The 20,121-nt window shown below is 51.4% G+C and overlaps 8 protein-coding genes across 8 annotated transcripts; 6 read left to right on the top strand and 2 right to left on the bottom strand.

Moving 5' to 3' along the window:
- Window positions 1-1,032: 1,032 nt before the first annotated feature.
- On the top strand, window positions 1,033-2,729 carry NCS57_00860500 (uncharacterized protein; the record flags this gene model as incomplete). Its single annotated transcript, XM_053058416.1, has 3 exons — window positions 1,033-1,471; window positions 1,532-1,982; window positions 2,036-2,729. The coding sequence occupies 3 exons, from the start codon at window positions 1,033-1,035 to the stop codon at window positions 2,727-2,729; spliced, it is 1,584 nt and encodes a 527-aa protein (XP_052912247.1).
- A 962-nt stretch (window positions 2,730-3,691) lies between these two features.
- NCS57_00860400 (uncharacterized protein) lies at window positions 3,692-5,440 on the top strand (the record flags this gene model as incomplete). Its single annotated transcript, XM_053058415.1, has 1 exon — window positions 3,692-5,440. One exon carries the CDS (start codon window positions 3,692-3,694, stop codon window positions 5,438-5,440), a length of 1,749 nt encoding a protein of 582 aa, XP_052912246.1.
- A 1,070-nt stretch (window positions 5,441-6,510) lies between these two features.
- On the top strand, window positions 6,511-6,913 carry NCS57_00860300 (Small secreted protein; the record flags this gene model as incomplete). Its single annotated transcript, XM_053058414.1, has 2 exons — window positions 6,511-6,704; window positions 6,766-6,913. The coding sequence occupies 2 exons, from the start codon at window positions 6,511-6,513 to the stop codon at window positions 6,911-6,913; spliced, it is 342 nt and encodes a 113-aa protein (XP_052912245.1).
- A 1,228-nt stretch (window positions 6,914-8,141) lies between these two features.
- Window positions 8,142-10,268, top strand: NCS57_00860200 (F-box domain-containing protein; the record flags this gene model as incomplete). The annotated part of the gene is made up of 4 exons (XM_053058413.1): window positions 8,142-8,456; window positions 8,508-8,893; window positions 8,954-9,797; window positions 9,852-10,268. Exons 1-4 carry the CDS (start codon window positions 8,196-8,198, stop codon window positions 10,266-10,268), a joined length of 1,908 nt encoding a protein of 635 aa, XP_052912244.1. The 5' UTR covers window positions 8,142-8,195.
- A 229-nt stretch (window positions 10,269-10,497) lies between these two features.
- NCS57_00860100 (uncharacterized protein) lies at window positions 10,498-11,014 on the bottom strand (the record flags this gene model as incomplete). Its single annotated transcript, XM_053058412.1, has 3 exons — window positions 10,887-11,014; window positions 10,750-10,828; window positions 10,498-10,692 (listed from the first exon to the last, which is right to left on the bottom strand). Exons 1-3 carry the CDS (start codon window positions 10,904-10,906, stop codon window positions 10,498-10,500), a joined length of 294 nt encoding a protein of 97 aa, XP_052912243.1. The 5' UTR covers window positions 10,907-11,014.
- A 613-nt stretch (window positions 11,015-11,627) lies between these two features.
- Window positions 11,628-13,565, bottom strand: NCS57_00860000 (uncharacterized protein; the record flags this gene model as incomplete). Its single annotated transcript, XM_053058411.1, has 1 exon — window positions 11,628-13,565. One exon carries the CDS (start codon window positions 13,563-13,565, stop codon window positions 11,628-11,630), a length of 1,938 nt encoding a protein of 645 aa, XP_052912242.1.
- Window positions 13,566-13,810: 245 nt separating this feature from the next.
- On the top strand, window positions 13,811-17,236 carry NCS57_00859900 (CHAT domain-containing protein; the record flags this gene model as incomplete). The annotated part of the gene is made up of 1 exon (XM_053058410.1): window positions 13,811-17,236. One exon carries the CDS (start codon window positions 13,811-13,813, stop codon window positions 17,234-17,236), a length of 3,426 nt encoding a protein of 1,141 aa, XP_052912241.1.
- Window positions 17,237-18,074: 838 nt separating this feature from the next.
- NCS57_00859800 (uncharacterized protein) lies at window positions 18,075-19,785 on the top strand (the record flags this gene model as incomplete). The annotated part of the gene is made up of 3 exons (XM_053058409.1): window positions 18,075-18,146; window positions 18,199-19,565; window positions 19,626-19,785. 3 exons carry the CDS (start codon window positions 18,075-18,077, stop codon window positions 19,783-19,785), a joined length of 1,599 nt encoding a protein of 532 aa, XP_052912240.1.
- Window positions 19,786-20,121: the final 336 nt, after the last annotated feature.

The following is a 20,121-nucleotide window of genomic DNA, read 5'->3' as shown; positions in this document are numbered from 1 at the left end:
GGATTAGAAATGAGTCAACCTGTTGAAAGGGTCTTGGCTGCCTATTTTGGATCATGTTGTTGTCTCACTGGGGTGCCCAGGATGAACGATATTGAGACCCCATTGGGTGATGAGGATCAAACGTTTGTCTCACGAGTTTCCAATCGGGATCCGCTTCCGATAGAGAGCTTACCTTTGGGGAGTTGGGTAGGCAAGATGAGATTGAGGTGATCATCTTGGTCTTGCTCAGCCTATAGGGTGGACTAAGAGAGAAAACAACGTGTCACATAAATTACGAACAGCATATAGAACAGTATGACTCAAATTTCATCATTAAATAAAGTTGTTAGCGTTCAGGGTATTTTTCCAAATGAAGAAACCATAGCCTAAAATTCCGCTGTTGGTTTTGTCGCTGTCAGCATCTGTTCGAGAAGCTTCTTGAACACCGGAGACAGCCCGGATCATGAACGAGTGCGTTCTGGGATCTCGGATAGGTCGGCCTAAGGTTGACAACTGGCCAATCCTTCTTGGCTTCCTGATAAACTCTAACCCCGATTGAGGCATTTGTGGGTGGGAATGATGTGAAGGGCGGTGGTAATTCCGAGTTCGGTTTCCGCCAACGATGGAGTGACTCAGAGCTGTTGGATTGGATTAGCAAACGTACCCCTAGCTTATTATGGTATAACCCCTGGTCCAAATGTGCCTTGGCTGTCTTTTCTGGGCTAGCTCGAGCCTCACTTTCATGAGTGAACACCTTGTCATTCAGGCATCAACCAGCCCTTGTCATCCCGCTTCGTCCCTCGCGGGTGAAAATCAACCAAACATCCCCCAGACCAAGAACCAAGCATTCCATACCCATCGGCTGACGAATGATAGGCCACCTGGCGACGCCTAGACCTCGTTCATCTCTTGCTACTGCTCTTATCCCTTTTCTCTCCCTAGATATCACCAAGAGGCTACCCCCCCTGGTCGGCACATCCGCCATTTTTGCTCCCCCTCCACTCCTTAATAAGCAGCCTTGACCGCAAACTGCTGCTGGTCGGCCACCGCGCCATGTCCCAGTCTCCCCCCATCATCAGCGAGAGTGTCAGTCCGCGAACCCATCAAATAGCCAAGAAAGCCTGTCACAGTTGCCGCCGTGCCCGTCTACGCTGTGACCGATCATACCCGGAGTGTACCAAGTGCACCTCGAGAGGCGTCGAGTGTCTTGGCTATGGTCGACTCTTCCTATGGACTGGCGCCGTCGCGACACGAGGGAAGCTCGCTGGGCAGAGCTCGAGTGCTTCGGTGTGTCGTCTTCCTAAACAGGAGGATTTGACCTCTTTCGATGCAAAGGGCGTCGGGCCTGAGGGCTGGGGCCTGATAAGATCTCATGATAATCAAGTCTTCTATCCCACCTCACAGACCCCGTGGCACACCACATCGCCATGGCCCCTCGTTGACCCTCTGTTCCAAGATATGTCTCATTCTAAGAGGTGGTATCTGAACTATTGTACGGACTGATCCCCTGCACAGGTTTAAAGGCCACTGGTTTCTCTAACATGGCGTCTAGTTTCGTCTCGTGTCTGTTTGGATCTCGTTGCCCATGACAGGCCTGACAACAACCCATTTCGCAGTCTTCTCTTGTTGACCAACGCACATCCGTTCTTACAAGAAGTCATCGTTGCCGTATCTGCTGCCCACATGTGCAACCTGGCAAGGCCGTGGCTAAGCCCTGACTCTTTTGATAGAAAAGAGCCTCCAAGACAGCTGCTGATGGATGCACTCAAGGCCAAGCAACAGGCGCTACAGCTGATGCCCTCGGCACTAGAGAATATCGATTCCATCGGAGCCGATGTTATTCTCGCTGCTATCCTGTTCTTTGTCAATGCTGAACTGGTCGAATCAGGTTGGCAGAGCTGGCGGCCTCACCTTGAGGGTGCCAAGAAGCTTCTGAACATGATGCAGCCCTATGCAAGCTTTAGCGAAACCCTGAGGGACTATGTCGTCTCTGATTTTTATGTGTTAGTAGATGCGTGACGGTATGTTAACAAGTCACAGGCTAATCATGTCGCAGATATTGCACCCTCAGCTTGTCCTTTAACCCCACGATGCCGGGCGTACAGACTGCATTCTTTGCGCCCACGCAGGTTAATTCGACACTGTCGAGAGCCACCAACCACTTTTTCTGCTGCCCTGCAGAGGTCCTTGACATTCTCCGCGAGGCCGCGCAGCTTTTGAACACGGAAGGCGATAAACAGGTTGCGGATGATGTGATGGTATCTTCATTCGCCGCCTTGTTGAAGCGCGCACAGAACGTGGACGTCTTGACATGGGCACGCGAGGGCGTCTCGCCGTATGACGAGGCAGAGATCCAAAGTCGGTTCCTCACTGGCTCTGCGCATCGACTTGCGACGTGCTTGTACATCATCCAGTCGACTCCGTCTTTGACAGAGAGGGTGCCGGACAAGGTGTGCGAGGCGCTCATTCGAGATATTTACGATACCCTCTCGCCGATGCCCGACGATGACCCAAACTTCAAGGCAACGGGATGGCCCACCTTTATTTATGGAACGACGGCAACTACTCCAGAGCTCCGCGCGTGGGTTATGGACCGACTCAAGAGGCTCGTGGCGGTTTGCCCATGGGGCTTCCTCTACTCGGCTATTGACACTCTGCAGATTCTCTGGGGACTCGACGCAGAGGGCAAGAGAACGACTAACTGGATACAGCAGCTCAAAGATTTGAATGTCGATTTTCTAATGGTTTAGCGAGGGACAAGAGGGAAAAAATAGACGAGGCACGCATCATGCGAGGATGGAACACGGGACATTTCTGATACCACGACTTGTTAATAATGAAAGCGATTCGATTTTTTCTTTCAACTCCACAAAAGTTTAGTCAAGGGTTACTCTCAGGATTTCTGATTCTAATTATTAGACAACAGTATCCTGTTGGACCAGGGCATGCCCTGGTCGTTGGCCTGGCTGTGCACGTCTCTTCTGCTTGGGCCACATGCGTCTTTTTGCGACGTTGACCCTGCAGACGCACCAAGTCGCCTCATGCGAACCGGCATCAGTGTGTAGTATTTGCTGCAGGCCTGCTGTCTGTTGATTGGACGTTGCTTATCTGGTTGGTAGTGACGATCCCGGGCGCATGGTGTTGAGATGCATTATCTAGGCCAATCCGATAGACCAATGACAGACTCGCAAGATAGACACCGGCAACTCTGATCCGCGTCCATCAACCCCTCTTACTTTCTTGGTCTGGCCTCCAAAACGTGTCGCGGAGAAGCCGTCAGCTAGAGACTGGGGTCGACCCCTGCGCACGCGAGCATTCGCCAGACTAGACATTCCACAATGACATCAACCGGTTCCCCGTTGCTGGATCCGACCCGTTCGTTCGGCAAACGTGCCACAAGCAGTAACATGGCCTGCCCTATGGGGTATCGATCCGGTCTGCCCATTGCGGCCCGACTGGGGACCTTGTGGGGGGTTCTTCTCTGTGGCCTGTCATGGGCTGTTTGGCGAGACGGTATAAGAGAAAAACTTTTCCCGTCGTCGACAAAGGCTCTGTTTCTGGTTCTGTAACGAAATCGGAAAATGTTTTGCTGACTATCGATTGCGATCTTTCACACCCATACCTATCCTCCATAACCCCGAGTGAATGCGGCTCCAAGGAGCCGTTTGCCATACGTCGATTATAACAAAGACCCCCCAAGTCAACCTCTCGGATGGACGACCAGCCCCGCCGCGACACCATCGATGAAGTGCTCCCGGGCACGAGAAGGCTCTTTACCGACGAATGGGCGAGCGTGTCGGGTGACAGCGGACTCGAGAAGCATGGCGACATCATCCTCGTCCCGCCCCCGACAAAGTCGCCCAACGATCCCCTGAACTGGAGCCTCGCGCGCAAAATATGGCACTCGTTCCTCGTCTGCTACATCGTCGCCCTGACCGCTGCAACCTCCAATACGGCCGGCGCGGCGGGCGTGGGTGTCAACGAGGAGTATGGCATTAGCTACGACGTCTTCAACACGGGCGCCGGCGTCCTGTTTGTCGCCATCGGATACTGGACGCTGCTGAGCTCGCCCGCGACCCATCTCTACGGGCGTCGCATCCTCTACCTGGTTGGAACGGTATGGGGTCTTATCGGAAACATCTGGTTTGGCCACCTCAAGAACACAAACGACACCATCTGGTCTCAGCTCTTTGTCGGCGCCTCCGAGTCGGTCGCCGAGGCTGTCGTGCAGCTCTCTCTGCTCGACATTTGGTTCGAGCACCAGAACGGTACTTCGCTGGGTCTGTACACACTGGCCACCACGGTCGGCACCTACGTCGGCCCTCTGATCGGAGGCCACCTCGCCGAGAACATTGGCTGGCGCTGGATCGGCCACGTCGGAGCCATCGCCTCGGGGTTTACCTTGCTCCTCTTCTACTTTGGTCTTGAAGAGACTGCGTTTGAGAGGAACCGCTACCTTGATCTGCAGCAGAATGACGAGCGCGACGCAGAGGCCAACTCGGTCAAGCCCGACGGCATTCCCGTGTCACCCCCGGCTCACCAGGGTGGCGATCTCGTCACCAAGACGAGCAGGGAAAAGTCGGAGGAGCCTGCTGACGTCGAGGCTGGTGTGGTGGACATGACCGAGTCTTCTCGCCGCTCGCAGACTGAGCGCAACCGGCTGTCGGTGTCGTACTCGCAGCGCAAGACATACTGGCAGCGCATCGCCCTCATCACGCCCGCCTCCAATCTCCAGGGCATGGGCTTCCGTCAGTATGTGTCTCGTCTGTGGCACACGATGCGCATCTTCACATTTCCTGCTGTGTGGTTTGCTGGTCTGCAGTGGGGATTGCAGAACATTGCGCTGTCCTTCTACCTCACCGTGGAGGAGGATTACTGGATTGGCCCTCCGTGGAACTACAGCGATGCCGCCGTCGGCAACATGAACATCCCATGCCTGATTGGCAGCATCATCGGCTGTTTCTACGGTGGTTACTGCAGTGACAAGTTCATCCTCTGGATGGCCAAGCGCAACAAGGGCATCATGGAGGCCGAGTTCCGCCTGTACCTCATGGTGCTCTGCGTCGTCATCTTCCCGCTGGGCATGTGGCTCTTCGGCATCGGTTCCGCGAAGGGCTGGGCCTGGCCGGTTCCTTACGTGGCTCTGGGCTTCATCGGCTTCGGCTACGGATGCGCGGGCGACCTGAGCATCACGTACCTGGCCGACAGCTACCCGGACATGGTGCTGGAGGGCATGGTGGGCGTGGCCGTCATCAACAACAGCATCGCCACCATCTTTACTTTCGTGTGCAGCTACTGGATCGACACGGGTCTTCAGGACTGCTTCATCGAGCTTGGAGTCCTGAGCTTTGTCATTCTTATGCTGTCGCTGCCCATGGCTGTCTGGGGCAAACAGTCACGTCGCTGGACCCTGGGAAGATATATCAACTTCCTCCGGATCCGTGACGGCATGGACGGCTGACTCGGGGGGGATACAGCACTTTCCAATGATCAGATCGAGTGGTCTGATGGGGATAGGTATGGTGATGACTCTGGGTGGGAAATAGATTGTGCCGAACCATCGGCTTCCAGACTGCAGAGTCACATTTGGATGCTTCGCACTTGCGAAACATCGCTTCTCTCTTTCAACTCCGTAATTATCTATTTGCACGTACATACATTGAGATCCTTGGGGTCTGCCGTTCATTCACACACTGCACCGAGGCCGATGTATGTGAGACAGTGCTAACGTAAAACGGCCTCCTGCTTGAACGCAGCCCAGATCTCTGAACCGTGACTAACATCGATCTCGCAGCTCCTCAACCCCTGTGCATCTGACAAGTAACCACTCAAAACTTCCAACAAGCCCATGCCCCTGGCATGAGGCGTTGTGCGGTCAGACAAGTCGGGGCATTCTGTCAACTGACCCCTGAAGATGGCTGGACCCTCTTGCCCGTTGCAGTACCATCCCTTTCCCTTTCAACGTCTTTGTTCCCGTTAGCTTCTCTACTAAGCTTGTTCAGCCCTTATCCGTAAAAACGTGGATGAAAGCTTCCAATAGTCCCCCCCTCTTTCGGTGCAGCCTACGCCAAAACCGTTATGGACCCAGGAGATTCCACGGCTAAAGGCTGAAGCCCTCAAATGTCCACAGTTCTTTGTGAGTCTTGGCGTAGTCTAGAATGGGTTCAGCTGCTGACGGTTGAGTCGTGGCGTCTGACATGTCGCTAAACCGTTCCAAACGTGGCGGCTACCACGCGCCAAGACGGGACCTCGTGGTAAAAACTGGTGGAAAAGTGGCGATAGCCTCGCGATACTATGGCCCTGTTGAGGATTCTATCGGTGTGTTCAAAGGTGTCTAGACAATGGATTACGGGATGTTGGGTCTCCGGAGCGGGTTCGGACTTGAGCTGAAAAAGCTCTAGTAGGTGAGAACTCAACTATAAAGAGAGCATCAAGTCTCCCTTCAACTGCTTCAAATCATCAGCATCAACATCTCAACAATCAAACACACACTCAAACATCTTTACCACTCCAACTCTTCCATCCTTCACCATGAAGTTCACTCTCATCGCCGTTCTCCTCGCCCCCGTCGTGGCCGCCATCCCCAAGGAGCTCCAGGAGCGCACCGGATGTGGCGACAACTGTGCCCGAGCCGTTGTCCCCGGCTTCCGCGGCCCTGCAGTTGTGGCCTCGTACCAGGCCGACTGTAACGCCTATCTTGAAGTTACCACGACCCCTCCCGCCAAGTGAGTCTTGTCCTTTGGTCCTTTGCCATTCACTCTTTGAGCAGTCTAACACAACTTTCAGGACTGTCTATGTGACCAAGTCTGTTCCCACCTACGCCAGCGCCTGCTCCGGAGAGGCTCGCTACCTCACCGCGTGCTCTTGCGCCAGCGCTTCTCCCGTCACCATCGAGGCGCCCACCCCTACTGTCACCAAGGTTGTGTTTGTTTAGGCTTGGGATCATGAATCTGAATGGGAAATGACATGGAGTTTGGTTGATGGTATCTGGGAGGTTTTGTAAGGCTATGGTGATAGGCTTGTGTTGGTTACAACGAGTTGAAGACCTTGGAGATAGACAACTAGCTGAGCTCTGTTTCTTGTGGAAATTGAAAGGACTTCTGAGCAATATGTTCACAACTTCGGCAAAACGAATCATTAAATTACATAGCTGTGAAACTGCGAGAGACTAATTGCCTTTCTCGAAGATGCGTCGCACAAAGGACTTATTATCTTAGATGCGAGACAACGCGACGCAGATAGCTACAGGAGATGGCTTTGAGATCACGAGATGATTCAGTAACACATGGCCCTGTTGAGAACTACAGATGCTCCTAGGGTATGTGTAATAAAAAGTAACGAGGCCATGTGCCACTGAATTCTCGTGCCTCAAGACATGCCAGTGTTTCCTGAGCACTTCAGGGATTGTGGCAAACTCTAACTAACTGCCTGTCTATGAGCATAGGGGAGAGGCTTGCATTGGGCAAGGCTAGAGAGAGATTTAAATAGAGATTATAATAGTAATAAGAAGTTTATTTATAAAAAGAACTAAGAGCTCAGCTGCCTCTGTCACACAATAGAGCAATGCATAAATAAATAATATCCCATAGCTAAGTACATACCTTGCTACCCTAGGCATTAATCTTTTTGCAAGGTTTCGCATATATATATTTAAAAAGTTTGGGTGAGTGTCAACAGTGTGGCACAGCCAATCCACTGCATCGCTCGTGGTAAACGAGGAAATGGTCCTATAGTCTAGTGGTCAGGACGTTGGATTTTGATTTCTGTCTTCCAAAGTCGCCAGTTCGAACCTGGCTAGGACCTCTTTTTTTGCCGTTGCTCGGTTTTGACTACAACTTTCTTTTTGTCTTTCAAATTGTCTCGGTGTTACTTTAATTCGATAGGAGGGAAAATGGGGAAAATGACTGCGTGTGTAAAGTCGCATCGTAGTTGCGCTCCACACTCGCTGGCTAACCCACCTCGCTCATCTTGGACTTAGGATCAACCCCCTGAGTGATTCGGCGTTTACTGAACTGGGCTTGGTTTAGAAGGATGCCTAACAGCCCTTGCACCGACACCACGTCATCACGTGATAGCGTTACAGCTCTTGAATCCTGTCCAGGCTTCCTTCGCGTCTTCGCGTGTCGCTGTCGGCTTATTTTAACATCGACTTCTTCCCATGTGCCCCCTTTCCCTTCAATTCCTGCCAAACCAACAACCGGCTGCAGTTGAACACAATGACTCTCAGGAGAAGCGCCAGAATTCGAAACCAGGATGCTCAGGGACCACCTGAGCCCCAGCAATCGCAGGCTGTCCCACTCAAACGTAAAGCCCCGCCAGCCAAAGCACAAGGGGCTGCGAAACGCAACAAGAGCGTAACAGAGCCGGCAAAGCCCAAGGCTAAGTCCAGACAACCAAATGTCCAGGCTCAAACCGTCCCAAACGATGATGCACTGTCATCCTTGCCGCCAGAGATTCTCAACATGATTCTGCAGAGTGTGAGGAACCAAAGCATTTCACTCCGCCGACGCTAACATTACATGCCCCAGATCGATGATCGACCAACTCTGGGCAAACTGGGCCGCACTTGCAAGAAATACTATTCAATTGCAATGCCGTACCTCTACAAACACATTGCCGTGGCTGCCATGTTTCACGCCCACATTCCAAAGCTCATCCGTGGTCTTGAGCCGGTTCTCACGATAGCGCAGAAGAAGCAGCTGAAGAAGGAAGGCAAATACAAAGGCCAGCAGGAACGATTTTCATCCCGTCTTGACGAGAACGCCAAGCCGCTCTGTGCAGACTATGTCCGCAGCATCGTCGTCGGTGTGTGTGACCCGGGGCGAAAGCACAAGTACATCACCAACAGATACCTGGAAGAGGCCTTTCAGAACTTGAACAATCTGGAGATTGTCGAGACCCATGTTCTTACAACGTAACTTGGCATTAAGTCCGTCTCCAATACATGGGCCATAACGTGCTAACGTGTCCACAGGCCCATGGCGGAAAGCCTTGCATCATTGAAATCCCTGAAGGCTTTGTCTGTGTGTACAGCCAGGTTTGAAGAAGGTGCTATGCGGTCACTTTCAAAAGTCAAGAACCTGCAGCATCTAAGTGTTGAGGATTACAGCTGGGGCAGTGGCGTGGGCAAGGATAACGTGGTTCGGGCAATGCTACTAAACTCTAGGTCGACACTTCGCAGCCTATCTATGAAAACAAGCTCATACGCCACCTGCTTTCTAGAAGACTGGGAGAAGACGGTTTCCGCATCCAAATCGGGCCAGGCACATGGTCTCATTGCCCTCAAGTCATTAAGTCTTTCTGGCGTCAGATTTGATGAGGGCAACTTCTTAAAGTCGATGCAGAGTGCCATTGACTTTGCCGGTCTGCAAGAGCTCAGACTTGGGCGTCTGTCTCAAGGCAGGCACCGCCTTTTCCAGCATCTCGCAAGTTTGGCCGGCTCAGCCCAGGATAAGCGCATAGACTTGCGAACCCTGAGTGTGGACATGTCGCACAATCAACGTATGGAGACGCCCGAGCAGGAGCAGATGGGCTTTGACGCCAAATGCGCCTTCATCTCCTCGTTCAATACCCTCTCGACTCTGGAACTCGTGGATTACAACCAATATCCTGAGGAACACGTGGTCAATCCTGGATTGTCGGATACACTGCTGCAAGCCATCCTCAAGCATGAGAACCTAAAGGTTTTCAAGATGTCTTATTCGGGAATCATCTCTGGCTACAAGATCCCATATCTGTCAGCTGAAACTGTGGCTACCATCGTCAACAACCTACCTCATCTGGAGGAATTCGTGTTTGCGCCGGAAGAGAGTGAAATCGTAAGGCCTTTCAATTGCATTACCTCTACTCAGCATACTCACAAGTGTCGATAGGAACAAATCGGCGAGGCACTTGCTGCCAGCCCCAATCTCACCAGCATTACTTGCTGGCCGCATGCCCGCTGGGGGCACCTGGGTCAAGACCGAGACGAAATACCTGGCTTCAACATTCTAAGAGGCGTTCTCCAAGGGTTCATGTCCCGTGCCAGCAACAGCGACGACAACAAGTTTGTCTGGGAAGAGCACTACAAGCTCAAGCGAGTCTCTGTGAACTACCGAGCATGGATCATTGCGTCCAAGTTTGGGAAGCTTGAGAAGGGCATGAAAAAGCAGGAAAAGATGAAGAGTAGCGGTGATGGGAAGCGGGAGGTTCTGTACCGTGATATCTCGGGGACTTTTCTCCGGTATATACATGTCGGCTACGATCCTGGCTTCGAGTGGGTGGAGAAGGTATCAAAGGATATGGATTAAGCAATGGATTGATGTTCTCCTTGTACTGTAATGGGTTGAATAGTTATAACTGAGCACTGTCTGCGATATTAATCTATGGCTATGGGGAATCAAGGAAAGACCTTGACGTAAGGACCAAGGAGGGACATTAAGAGGCAATAGGAAGAAGCTTAGAAGTTTCACGAGAGCTTGAATTGGAGGCGCTTGGGGAGGAAAGACAAGGATCTAGATTGCCTCATTAAACAGCCCACTATGCCTCAACGGATTGTAGGTGCTCCTCATCAATCTCCATCCCATCTTTGGCAGTCTCTGGTTTATCCGGATCATCACAGGCCAGAAGATATTTACCCTCAGAAGAGACCGAGGCTACTACGAACGGGCCTTCGAGTGAGGAGTCCCTGGTCTGCCGGTACCAAACTTTCTCTCCCGTACTGAACTTGGGAGGCTATTGTCTGATATTAGCCCGCAATGACTGACGTAATCTACACGCCTAAGAACTCACTTTCTGGTACTCCTGGATATATGGTCTCGATTCATCATAGTCGATGGTGAACTCTGGGCTGTCGCTTCTGCTACTGGCTCTATGCCTCGCTCATTAGCATAGCTACCACGAGGTAGATGGTTTCAACACCAACATACCCGTTCTGGTCAGACACCATGTTTACTTGTCGGTGATAAACGAGGAGCTGGGTGCCAGATCCTTTAATTCCCAGGACAGGGATGAACTGAGATATAGCGACTGATTGGAGGATTGATATCTTGAGCGCCTTGTACGACAGTTTAGATTTGTCGTTGAGTGTGCGGAAAAGGCAGGACCATGGTTATTGTCGGCCAGCCTGGTCTTGGTGCCCAATGTGCACATTGTAGGCTGCCCGAAATTCTCACCCAACCCGGCAGCTAGCAGCCCAATCCTGCTGATTACTTTCCACCCCACGTCCTAGAGAGTGGCGTAGATATCCAGCCCCGCGTCCTTGGCGTCCAGATGCAGCAGTCGGCTATCTTGGATCCGGGGGTGGGTATGCGAGTTTAAGAAGTCAATAAATGAGACTTTGCTCCTCTAGTTACGGGCCATGATGAATAATTACTAGCCAGAGAAAGAAAACCATATGACAAGAAGAGGAGAATGAATGAAGATTGGAAAGTTTACCGAGGCACAGGCGAAGTGAAAAGAGACGCAGTCTAACTAAGGATGGTTTGATTATCCTTATAGCAAGAACTGGTAAATTAAAAGACCATAGAAACAATAGAAAGCAAAACCCTCTGAATATCAAGAGATGCAAAGTGAGATGGACATTCTAATTTGCGTAAGTGAGCCACGGTGCCACTGAAGACTAAGGACGAAGCTAGATGCTGGTCTCAGCACAAGAATCACTTACATAGTCAAAGAGATAGTGCCTGATTTAGTTCTGTATGAATGTGGAACGTCCACGCTGTCCAAGAGTCTTGTAACCTGTCTTCGACTTCGGCCGGCGACCCTCGTAGCAGAGGTCTAACCGCAGATAGGTGCGCAAATGGTGCAGGCTGAGTGGTGACGAACACCTTGAAAATATCATCGCAGGTGTGAATGCCACGGAGGATATTTTGTTCTGGGATCATCATCCTCACAACCAACTCGATCTGCCTTTGAGTGATATCTTGCTCGCCCGTGATGGTGCTGTCAGAGAAGAGTCGCGTATTCTCGTTTGCTAGAAGGTTTTCAATCTCCCAGTCTCCTGAAAGATAAAGAATGTGCACAAACACCGGATTCTCGCCATTGTTGACAATAGACAGACGAATTTGTTCTTCGTTTTTCACGCTAATTACTCTGGTTTCTGGAAACGGAGCCCCCGACTCGTTGCATATCTTGACGTCGACGTCGGCTCGAAGTGTCTCATTTTCTGTAGACGGCTTCATATTGATAATCTCGTGGTATCTTGCAAGATATGCCAGAACACGAAGGATCTGAGGGCGAGTGGTTGGGGAATGAGCCGGTAGTAGCGAGAGTCCATCAAAGTCCACTCTTTGCCCCTGACTATCTTGTATGTCAAATCCGCCCTGGTCGTTTATTTTGGCTTTAAAAGGCGCCGTGGCTTCTGTTAGGCTGGGTAGGAACACTGGATTCTCTTGCAAGTATCCCCCGTGACTCGATCGGTTCGCTGCCTCATCTGTGGTAGTCGAAGCCTGCTGGCATAGTTTGTGCGGTCTGGCCACCCACCCAGCATCGATCTTTGAGCGAGGGTTGATGGGGTTGACATTGGCTGTCACTCCGCCCACATCATGGGCAGTTGCAAGCACATACTTGCTGCCACAAACTTCATCAGTGAAGTTGTTCAGAGGAACCAGAACTAGCTTGTCGTTCTCATGAACCCCCATAATCTCCCCTGCCTGGATCATGATCTTCCCGTTTTCGAAGACGACCAAGGGGAAAAAGGAATCGTCCGAGGCTTGCAAATGTCCAAAGAATGAAAAGTCGCCGCTCCCCTTCATTTGAGGGACCTGCTTAGACTCCATAGCTCTGAACCTGGCGCAGATGAACTGGAAGATGGCCATGTGACTCATGTTCAGCGACTTTAGCCTGTCAAGCGATTTGAAGAGGGTGTAAGTAAGAGCTCCATAGAGTTTCCCGCCCTTGAAGCGTAGGGCGCCCGTGGTTTGTGTTGGCCCGCACGCCGTAATAATTGTGTAGCCCTTGGGATCCATAAGCCAGTTTTCACGCGCCGAAGCGCCTCGGACAGTTGCATCGCTACATGTGGCACCCAGATGGGCATGATCTTGGGATTTTTCGACATACTCGGGATCCGGGGCGCCGACAAAGGGAATGTATCGCTCTGGGTCTGGCAACTTTCGGCGGGATATCTTGCCCGAGTAGCAACAGTCGAGAGCTAAGAGGACTTTGACACCCTCCGTCACCATCTTGTTGAGAGAATTCGCCAATTCGTCACCTGTGAGGCAGTCCCGCAGCCGTCCGTTCTGGTCTTCGCATCCGAAAAGAACAAATGCCAATGAACCCTGGGGCAAAACTGTGCCATGCCCAGAGAAGTGAACGAAGACATAATCATCTTTGGTAGATTCCGATGTGATGCGGGCAAGATGATTTCTAACGTTCTGCAAGTTGGGTACTGTATCATCGCCCTCCGGTGGTTTGCGTGGGTTGGGACCCTGATGTGTCGGATTGCTCGCGGTCAGCCTGGTAATCTCCAACTTCTCAAGCCTCTTATCCTGCTGAAGAGTTTTCAGGTATGTCTCCAGTAAATTGACATCTCGAACACAGCTGTTCAGGGGCTTCTTGATGTAAAAGTCCACGCCGATCAGGAGTGCAAAATGCTTAGAATTCGACATGTCGACGTGATCTGGGTTGGCCTGCACGTGGGTATTAGGGATGATGTGATAAATAAAGGTCTGCTTAGAATTAGATGTAAAGAATGAGGGGTATTACACGTGATTTGGGTATCTATGGGACTTGCGTGCATGCCCGGTTGGGTTCTCAGCCTGACTTCCGCCCAGCACTTTCGTAACAAGATCTAGGCGGCACATACTGAGTCTACCAAGTCAACCCTTGGTCAGACAATCCATCGCGATTCAGAATGAATATCTCTCTTATGAATGACGAGGAGTTTTCCGTCTGGTTGGAGGCGTACATTGGAGCGCCGGGCCCTGCTCCGCCCGATGCCTCGACCTCGTCCCCAGACGCTGCTAGAGCTCTTCGTCTCGATCACCTCGCCACACACACGGCAAAAAGAAGACTCAGGCGGAACGATGAACTCGGTAATAAGCTTAATGATCAAGAGATTCATCTAAGACTTTACGCCGTAGATGTATCGCCGCTGCTGGACCCCGAACTGGCATGGAGGCTGTTGTTGGCGGCGGATACTCTCCTAGAACGCTACCAGATGCGCAGTCAAGACATGCTAGATCTGGAACTATCGATTTCTCGTTTGGAGCGTGCTAGCTCACTTATAGAGGAGGGGAATGAGCTTTTCCCAGATTACCTTGTGGTGTACGGACGCGCTCATCGCTGTCACTTCGAGGTGACTCAAGACCTTTTCGATCTTGGAAGGACCATCCAGACCCTCGCTTCATTCCTGCACGTGGTAGATGGGAACCCAATGCTGCTACAGGTCTATTCGAATCTCTTGATGGATCGGTTCGAGATTTCAGCGACGCACCAGGATCTGCAGGCGGCCATTGAGCGGGCTGAGGCTGTTCGAAACTTTGTCGATGCTGGGGCCGACACTCAGATATTTGCCCTTTCAAACCTTGCGGAGTGTCTGTCAGAGTTGTCTGACCTTCAGATTGGTGATGTAGACACGCATCTGGATCGTGCGGTGATGATGGGACTGGAGGCGAGGGAATTGGTTCAGCGGCCAGACTGCCCCGTTGCGGACGTCGCCTTTGTATACGGAAGTCTCTCATACGCGCACTATCGTCGTTATCTACATTCTCTAAGACCTGCAGATGTACAACAGGCGCTTGAAAACGGAAGGAGAGCAGTAGAGCTCTGTGGAAACGGCCATCCCGACAAGGCCCGATGGACAAACCAACTTGGACTGGTCTACATAGCCCACTTCCACCACCTGGCCGATAGATCCGACCTGGAGAACGCCACTGGCCTATTTCAGCATGCCATTGAGCTCTCTTCGGAGCGTGGTCAAACCCGTGGGCTAGCACTCAGCAACCTAGCAGATGCGTTGGCGTCCAGGTTCGATTTGACTGGGGAGACCGAAGCTCTGGACATTGCAGTCGCCAAGTACCGGGCCGCAGCCAACCAACTCAACCCGCATGTCGTGAAGTCAGCCGATAACCTACAAAACCTTGGGAGTATCTTGATCAGTGCGTACCGCCGCCACTTGGAAGACGAGTATTTGGATGAAGCCGTGGACGTCCTCAACCGAGCCCTGTTGAGATACCCTGACGGCCATGTGGACATTGGATTCACTCACTCTTTGCTCTGCGAGGCACTGGTAAATAAACACAGACACGTGGAGTCTAGCCAACAAGAAAACATTCAGAGTGCTATCGACCATGGAACGAAGTCGATACTACTGGCTGGGCAAAATGATCCACGCATGCACCGTCTTCAACAAACCCTTTCTATGGCCTACCAGACCAAGTGGGAAGAAGGAAACCGTGGAGAAAAGGCGGACTTGGAGAAAGCAATCGAGATGTCGAGGAAATGCCTTGATGCGACACCACAGGATTCTTCGGATAGAGCAAGACTCCTCGGCTGGCTCGGCGGCCTGCTTGTGGCACAGCTATTTGACAACGATCCAGACGCCGATGCTTCTACCTTTACTGAGCCCCTCAGTCTCTTCACAGAAGCAGTAAACTTACCAAATGGCTCGCCTCTCATGCGAATAAAAGCTGCTCAAAGGGCGGTCAGAATCCTCACAAACCAGCACAGGTGGGAGGAGGCAAAGCCAATCGGCTTGGCGGCCATGCAGCTGCTACCCCGAGTCTGCGGCAGATACCAGTCCTTGCAAGACCAGCAGCAGGTTGTTTCACAAACCTCAGGCCTGGCATCCGAAGTTTGCTCCTTGTTGCTACAGCTGGGGGAACCTGATGAAGCCCTTGCACAGCTCGAAGCAGGCAGAGCCATGATACTAGGATTTGCCATGGACAACACTGACGAAGTAACCGCCCTACAAGAAACCGAAAAGGGCCTCGCGAAGGAGTTTTTGGACATCAGGGCGAAGTTGCACATCCCGTCCGATCTTCAAGGTTCCCGCCTTGGAGAGGTCAGACTACGAGAAAGAAGGGCCGCTGAAGCAGACCTTGTCAAATGCCTTGAAAAGATTAGAAACCTTGACGGCCATCAGGACTTCCTTCGTGAGCCTCCTATTGATCACTTGAAGTCATGCACCAGAGAGGGCATCGTCGTCATGGTGAACATCAGTTACTTGAGAAGTGATGCCATCATTCTCGTCGACTCACGCACGCGGGTTGTGCCGCTTTCAGGGCTCCAACCCCAAAAGATAGTGGAATTTGGCGTGCAGCTGATTTCGGGATTTTCCATTGTGGATTTTCCTGTGAAGCGAGCCATCCAGATCGTCTCGAAGAAGGTTCCCAAACAGGCGAGACAGCCCTCGGCAGGCTTTGCTGGCTGGCTATGGGACAACTGTGTACGGCCCGTGTTTGACGAGTTGAAGCGCTACGGAGCCATGTCTAGCGATGGTGAACCACCCCGGATTTGGTGGATAGGATCTGGGGGTGCCGCTGGGTTTCCTTTCCATGCGGCTGCATCGGAGACTGACCCTGACCAGGACGCGTTGTCTCTGTCAGTCTCATCGTACACGCCATCCATCAAGGCCCTGTTGCACGCCAAGCAGCGTTCTGATCGGTCTCGGGCGCTGAGGAGGAAGATAGATCAGGAGGAACTGGATTTGACTATCGTCACAATGGAAACAACACCCGGAAATCACGCCCCTCTGCCAGCAGTGCGGGAGGAGAAGGAAGTCATTGCAGATCTCACCAATGGCAAGTGGAAATGCACGCACCTACCTCAACCAACAGCGAGTCTCGCTCTACAGGCCGTCGCCACGAGTGACATTGTCCACTTCGCTTGTCATGGGGTGGTAGATAGGGGCGACCCGTCACAAAGCCATCTTGTCCTCGAGAAGTCCAGCAAAGATGGCAGCACCAAGGAGGTTGATAAGCTCACCGTCCCCCAGTTTCTCGCCCTGAACAATCTCCAAAAGCCCTGGATAGCATTCCTCTCTGCTTGTACCACAGCTTCGATGGGGACCTTTCGCCTCGGTGATGAAGGCTTACATCTGTCTGGGGCCTTGCAGATTGCTGGATTCTCTCATGTCATTGGATCCTTATGGCCGGTGGAAGACGAGGTCGGTGTAGAAGTTGCTCGTGCCTTTTACGAGAATCTCATTGGCGTTGCACCTGATTCTGTTGACGATGAAATGGTGGCTTCCGCCCTGAGGGAGGCAGTGATCAAGGTCCGACAACATTATCCATCTTCGTGGACTAAATGGGCGGCTTATATTCACTCAGGAGCTTGAGTGTAAATGGCCTAACTCCTTTCCTTTCTCGATTCAATTTATCATGAATACAGGGCGGAGGGATTTCTTTTTTTTTTTCTTTCTTTTTTGATAACGCCATCATTGAGACCTTGGGAGATTTTAAACTATATGACACAGATTGAGTTTAATAGGAAGTGTTTCATCTAACAAATTCCGTGGCTGGAGTCGCCCGTTGATATTGTGCGTAGGGGGCAATGAAAGGAATACCTTGGTACACCCCATGTTGACTTGACCTGTTCGTCTTAATATCGTGTTATTGAGGGGGATAAGGACACAGTCGATGTAAGTAGCATAAAAAATGTGAAGGACATGGTACTCTCTATGGGAAGATCACAATATCCTTAGAAATCTTGGGGGGTTTTGTGGCCCGAGGTCCAGAGGAGTTACATCTCTCGTGTAACGTTATGTGGGAACTTTTGCCCGGAGAGACGAACTCCGGTCTCAATGGGCATTGGACCGGCAGTCGGCATCGGAGTTCAATGCACGTGGTCCACATTAGATTCCTGAAACAACATGGAGCATATGTAGGTCTCAGTAACCCTGCCATCTATCAAGTGCCGTGACTCGTAAATCGCCGAAATGTCAAGCAAGGTGCAGATCACCTCTAATTATGGCCTGAAAATCGGCCTCCCGGGCTCTAAGAGACCAAATAGTCCGCGGACTACAGCAACCTCCATGGACAATTGTATGAAGGGCTTCTTTTGGGAGACATTTGGAGAAGGATCTGCAAGTGCCGATTAGATATAAGTAGGGAATATAATTGCTCTTCATTACTTCTCCATCTGCATCATCACTCAGACTTTGAAACCTCGTTGCAATGGCCGTTTTGTCTGTGCTTTCTTCACAGCTGGCCAGTTTTACAGCCGTTGCTGTGACCCTGTCACTCACTGTAAGGACGTCTTCCGAATCATAGATACTCTTGCTGACAGCGATCCCATTAGGTTGCGTTTTATTTGTTCCTACGCTGCGCCTACTATGCATTCTTCCACCCCCTTGCCAAGGTCCCAGGCCCAAAACTCTACGCTGCTTCTTCGCTGCCCTACTACCTCCATCTGCTCCGCGGCGACTGGCATCAGAGTCTGAAAGAGATGCATGACCGCTATGGTCCTGCCGTTAGATTTGCGCCTAAAGACGTCTCCTTCATCACTGCCAGCGCCCTGAAGCAGATTTACGGGCACAAGTCTAGCTTGGACGCGACCTTTGTCAAGGACCCCCCTTTCTATCAAAGAGGCCTCAAAGATCCAACAATCATAAACGCTAATCATGAGGACCACAAGCGTTTCCGGCGACTCTTATCACATGCCTTTTCAGAGAAGGCACTTCGCAGCCAGGAGGACATTTTGAAACTATACATTGACAAATTCATCAACCAACTCGCCCAGCAGGCACACGATGGAGTGGCTGTCGACCTTGTTTCCTGGTACAACTTTGCGACGTTTGATCTAATTGGGGATCTCTCCTTTGGCGAACCCTTTGGTTGTCTTGATAGCGGTGGCTATCATCCTTGGGTCCGTCTCGTCTTCCAATACGTCAAAGCGATTCCCTACAGACAAATTGCCCAATACCTCAATATGGGCTCCCTCGTCCTTTATCTTACACCAAAACGCCTGGTCAAGGGCTCTAAGCAGCACCTTCAACTGAGCCGTGAAACCGCCATGAAAAGGATCGCAAGTACCACCGACAGAGCAGATTTCATTTCCTACATCCTCCGCCACAATGACGAAAAGGGAATGTCGGATGGTGAGATCGCTGCTAATTCGCACATCCTCATTCTTGCCGGAAGCGAAACAACGGCGACCCTACTCAGCGGCGTCACATTCCAGCTTCTCACGAACAAGTCGAAGCTTGACAAACTGGTCTCCGAGATCCGGTCCAGTTTTGATGCCGAAGATGATATTACACTGGAGCGTGTCAATCAACTTAGCTACCTGCTGGCCGTTCTCAACGAAGGACTTCGCATCTGTGAGACACCTGGCCTGATAAGTGTGATTGTTCCTAACTCTTCTCAGACCCCCCCGTGCCAACTGGTCTACCAAGGCTCGTTCCTTCAGGAGGTGAGATTATGGAGAGATTTTGGATACCCGAAAAGGCAAGTCTCTGCAAACGATATCCCCATCCCTTTGCTAATTCTCAAGCCTCAGACTCGGGTATCGGTGCCTCACTGGGCAGCATTCCACAGCGAGTCCAACTTTCGTGACGCCGACAGCTTTGTACCGGAACGCTGGCTTGGTGACATTTCCTACAGCAATGACTCCAAAGACGTGCTTCAGCCATTCTCTACAGGCCCCAGGAACTGCATTGGAAAGAAGTGAGTTGTTTCAGATGTCACAGCAATGGCCACTTGATAGATACTAAACTGAACAACCAGCCTCGCGTACGCTGAAATGCGCTTTATTCTTGCTCGACTGCTTTGGAAGTTCGACCTCGAGATACTTGAAGAGAGCGAGACTTGGGACAAACAAAAATCTTTCTTGCTCTGGGAGAAAGGTGCCTTGCTTACTCGGTTGACCGAGGTCATCCACGATTGAAGGTGGGTTGTGTGCATCTGCACAAGGTGTGTTTTCTGATTAGGATTTCATGCCTACATGTGTCAATGAACATGTTCTTTGTAGTTGTGAGTGGTCCCTTCTTGGGAGGCGTCACCAGATTTACCAGAGAGCTAGAGTAATGCCAAACTCTACTTGTGTCACTTGCTCTAGCACCGATAACTCTTGCGTAAGATTTTAGATAGTTCAAGATGGCTGTAAATCCTTAATTCTACAAGCCCAGAACCGGAGGTGTTTTAGTTCACTGATTGATTGTGTTAGGAAATTGCCGAATTATTTAGAAGGTGGAAAGGAATAGTTCTCTCTCGTCTATACAGT

This window comes from Fusarium keratoplasticum, chromosome 6 (genome assembly GCF_025433545.1).
Source record: "Fusarium keratoplasticum isolate Fu6.1 chromosome 6, whole genome shotgun sequence".
Classification (NCBI taxonomy): Eukaryota; Fungi; Ascomycota; class Sordariomycetes; order Hypocreales; family Nectriaceae; genus Fusarium; species Fusarium keratoplasticum.
This window is presented reverse-complemented; position numbering and strand designations above follow the sequence as displayed.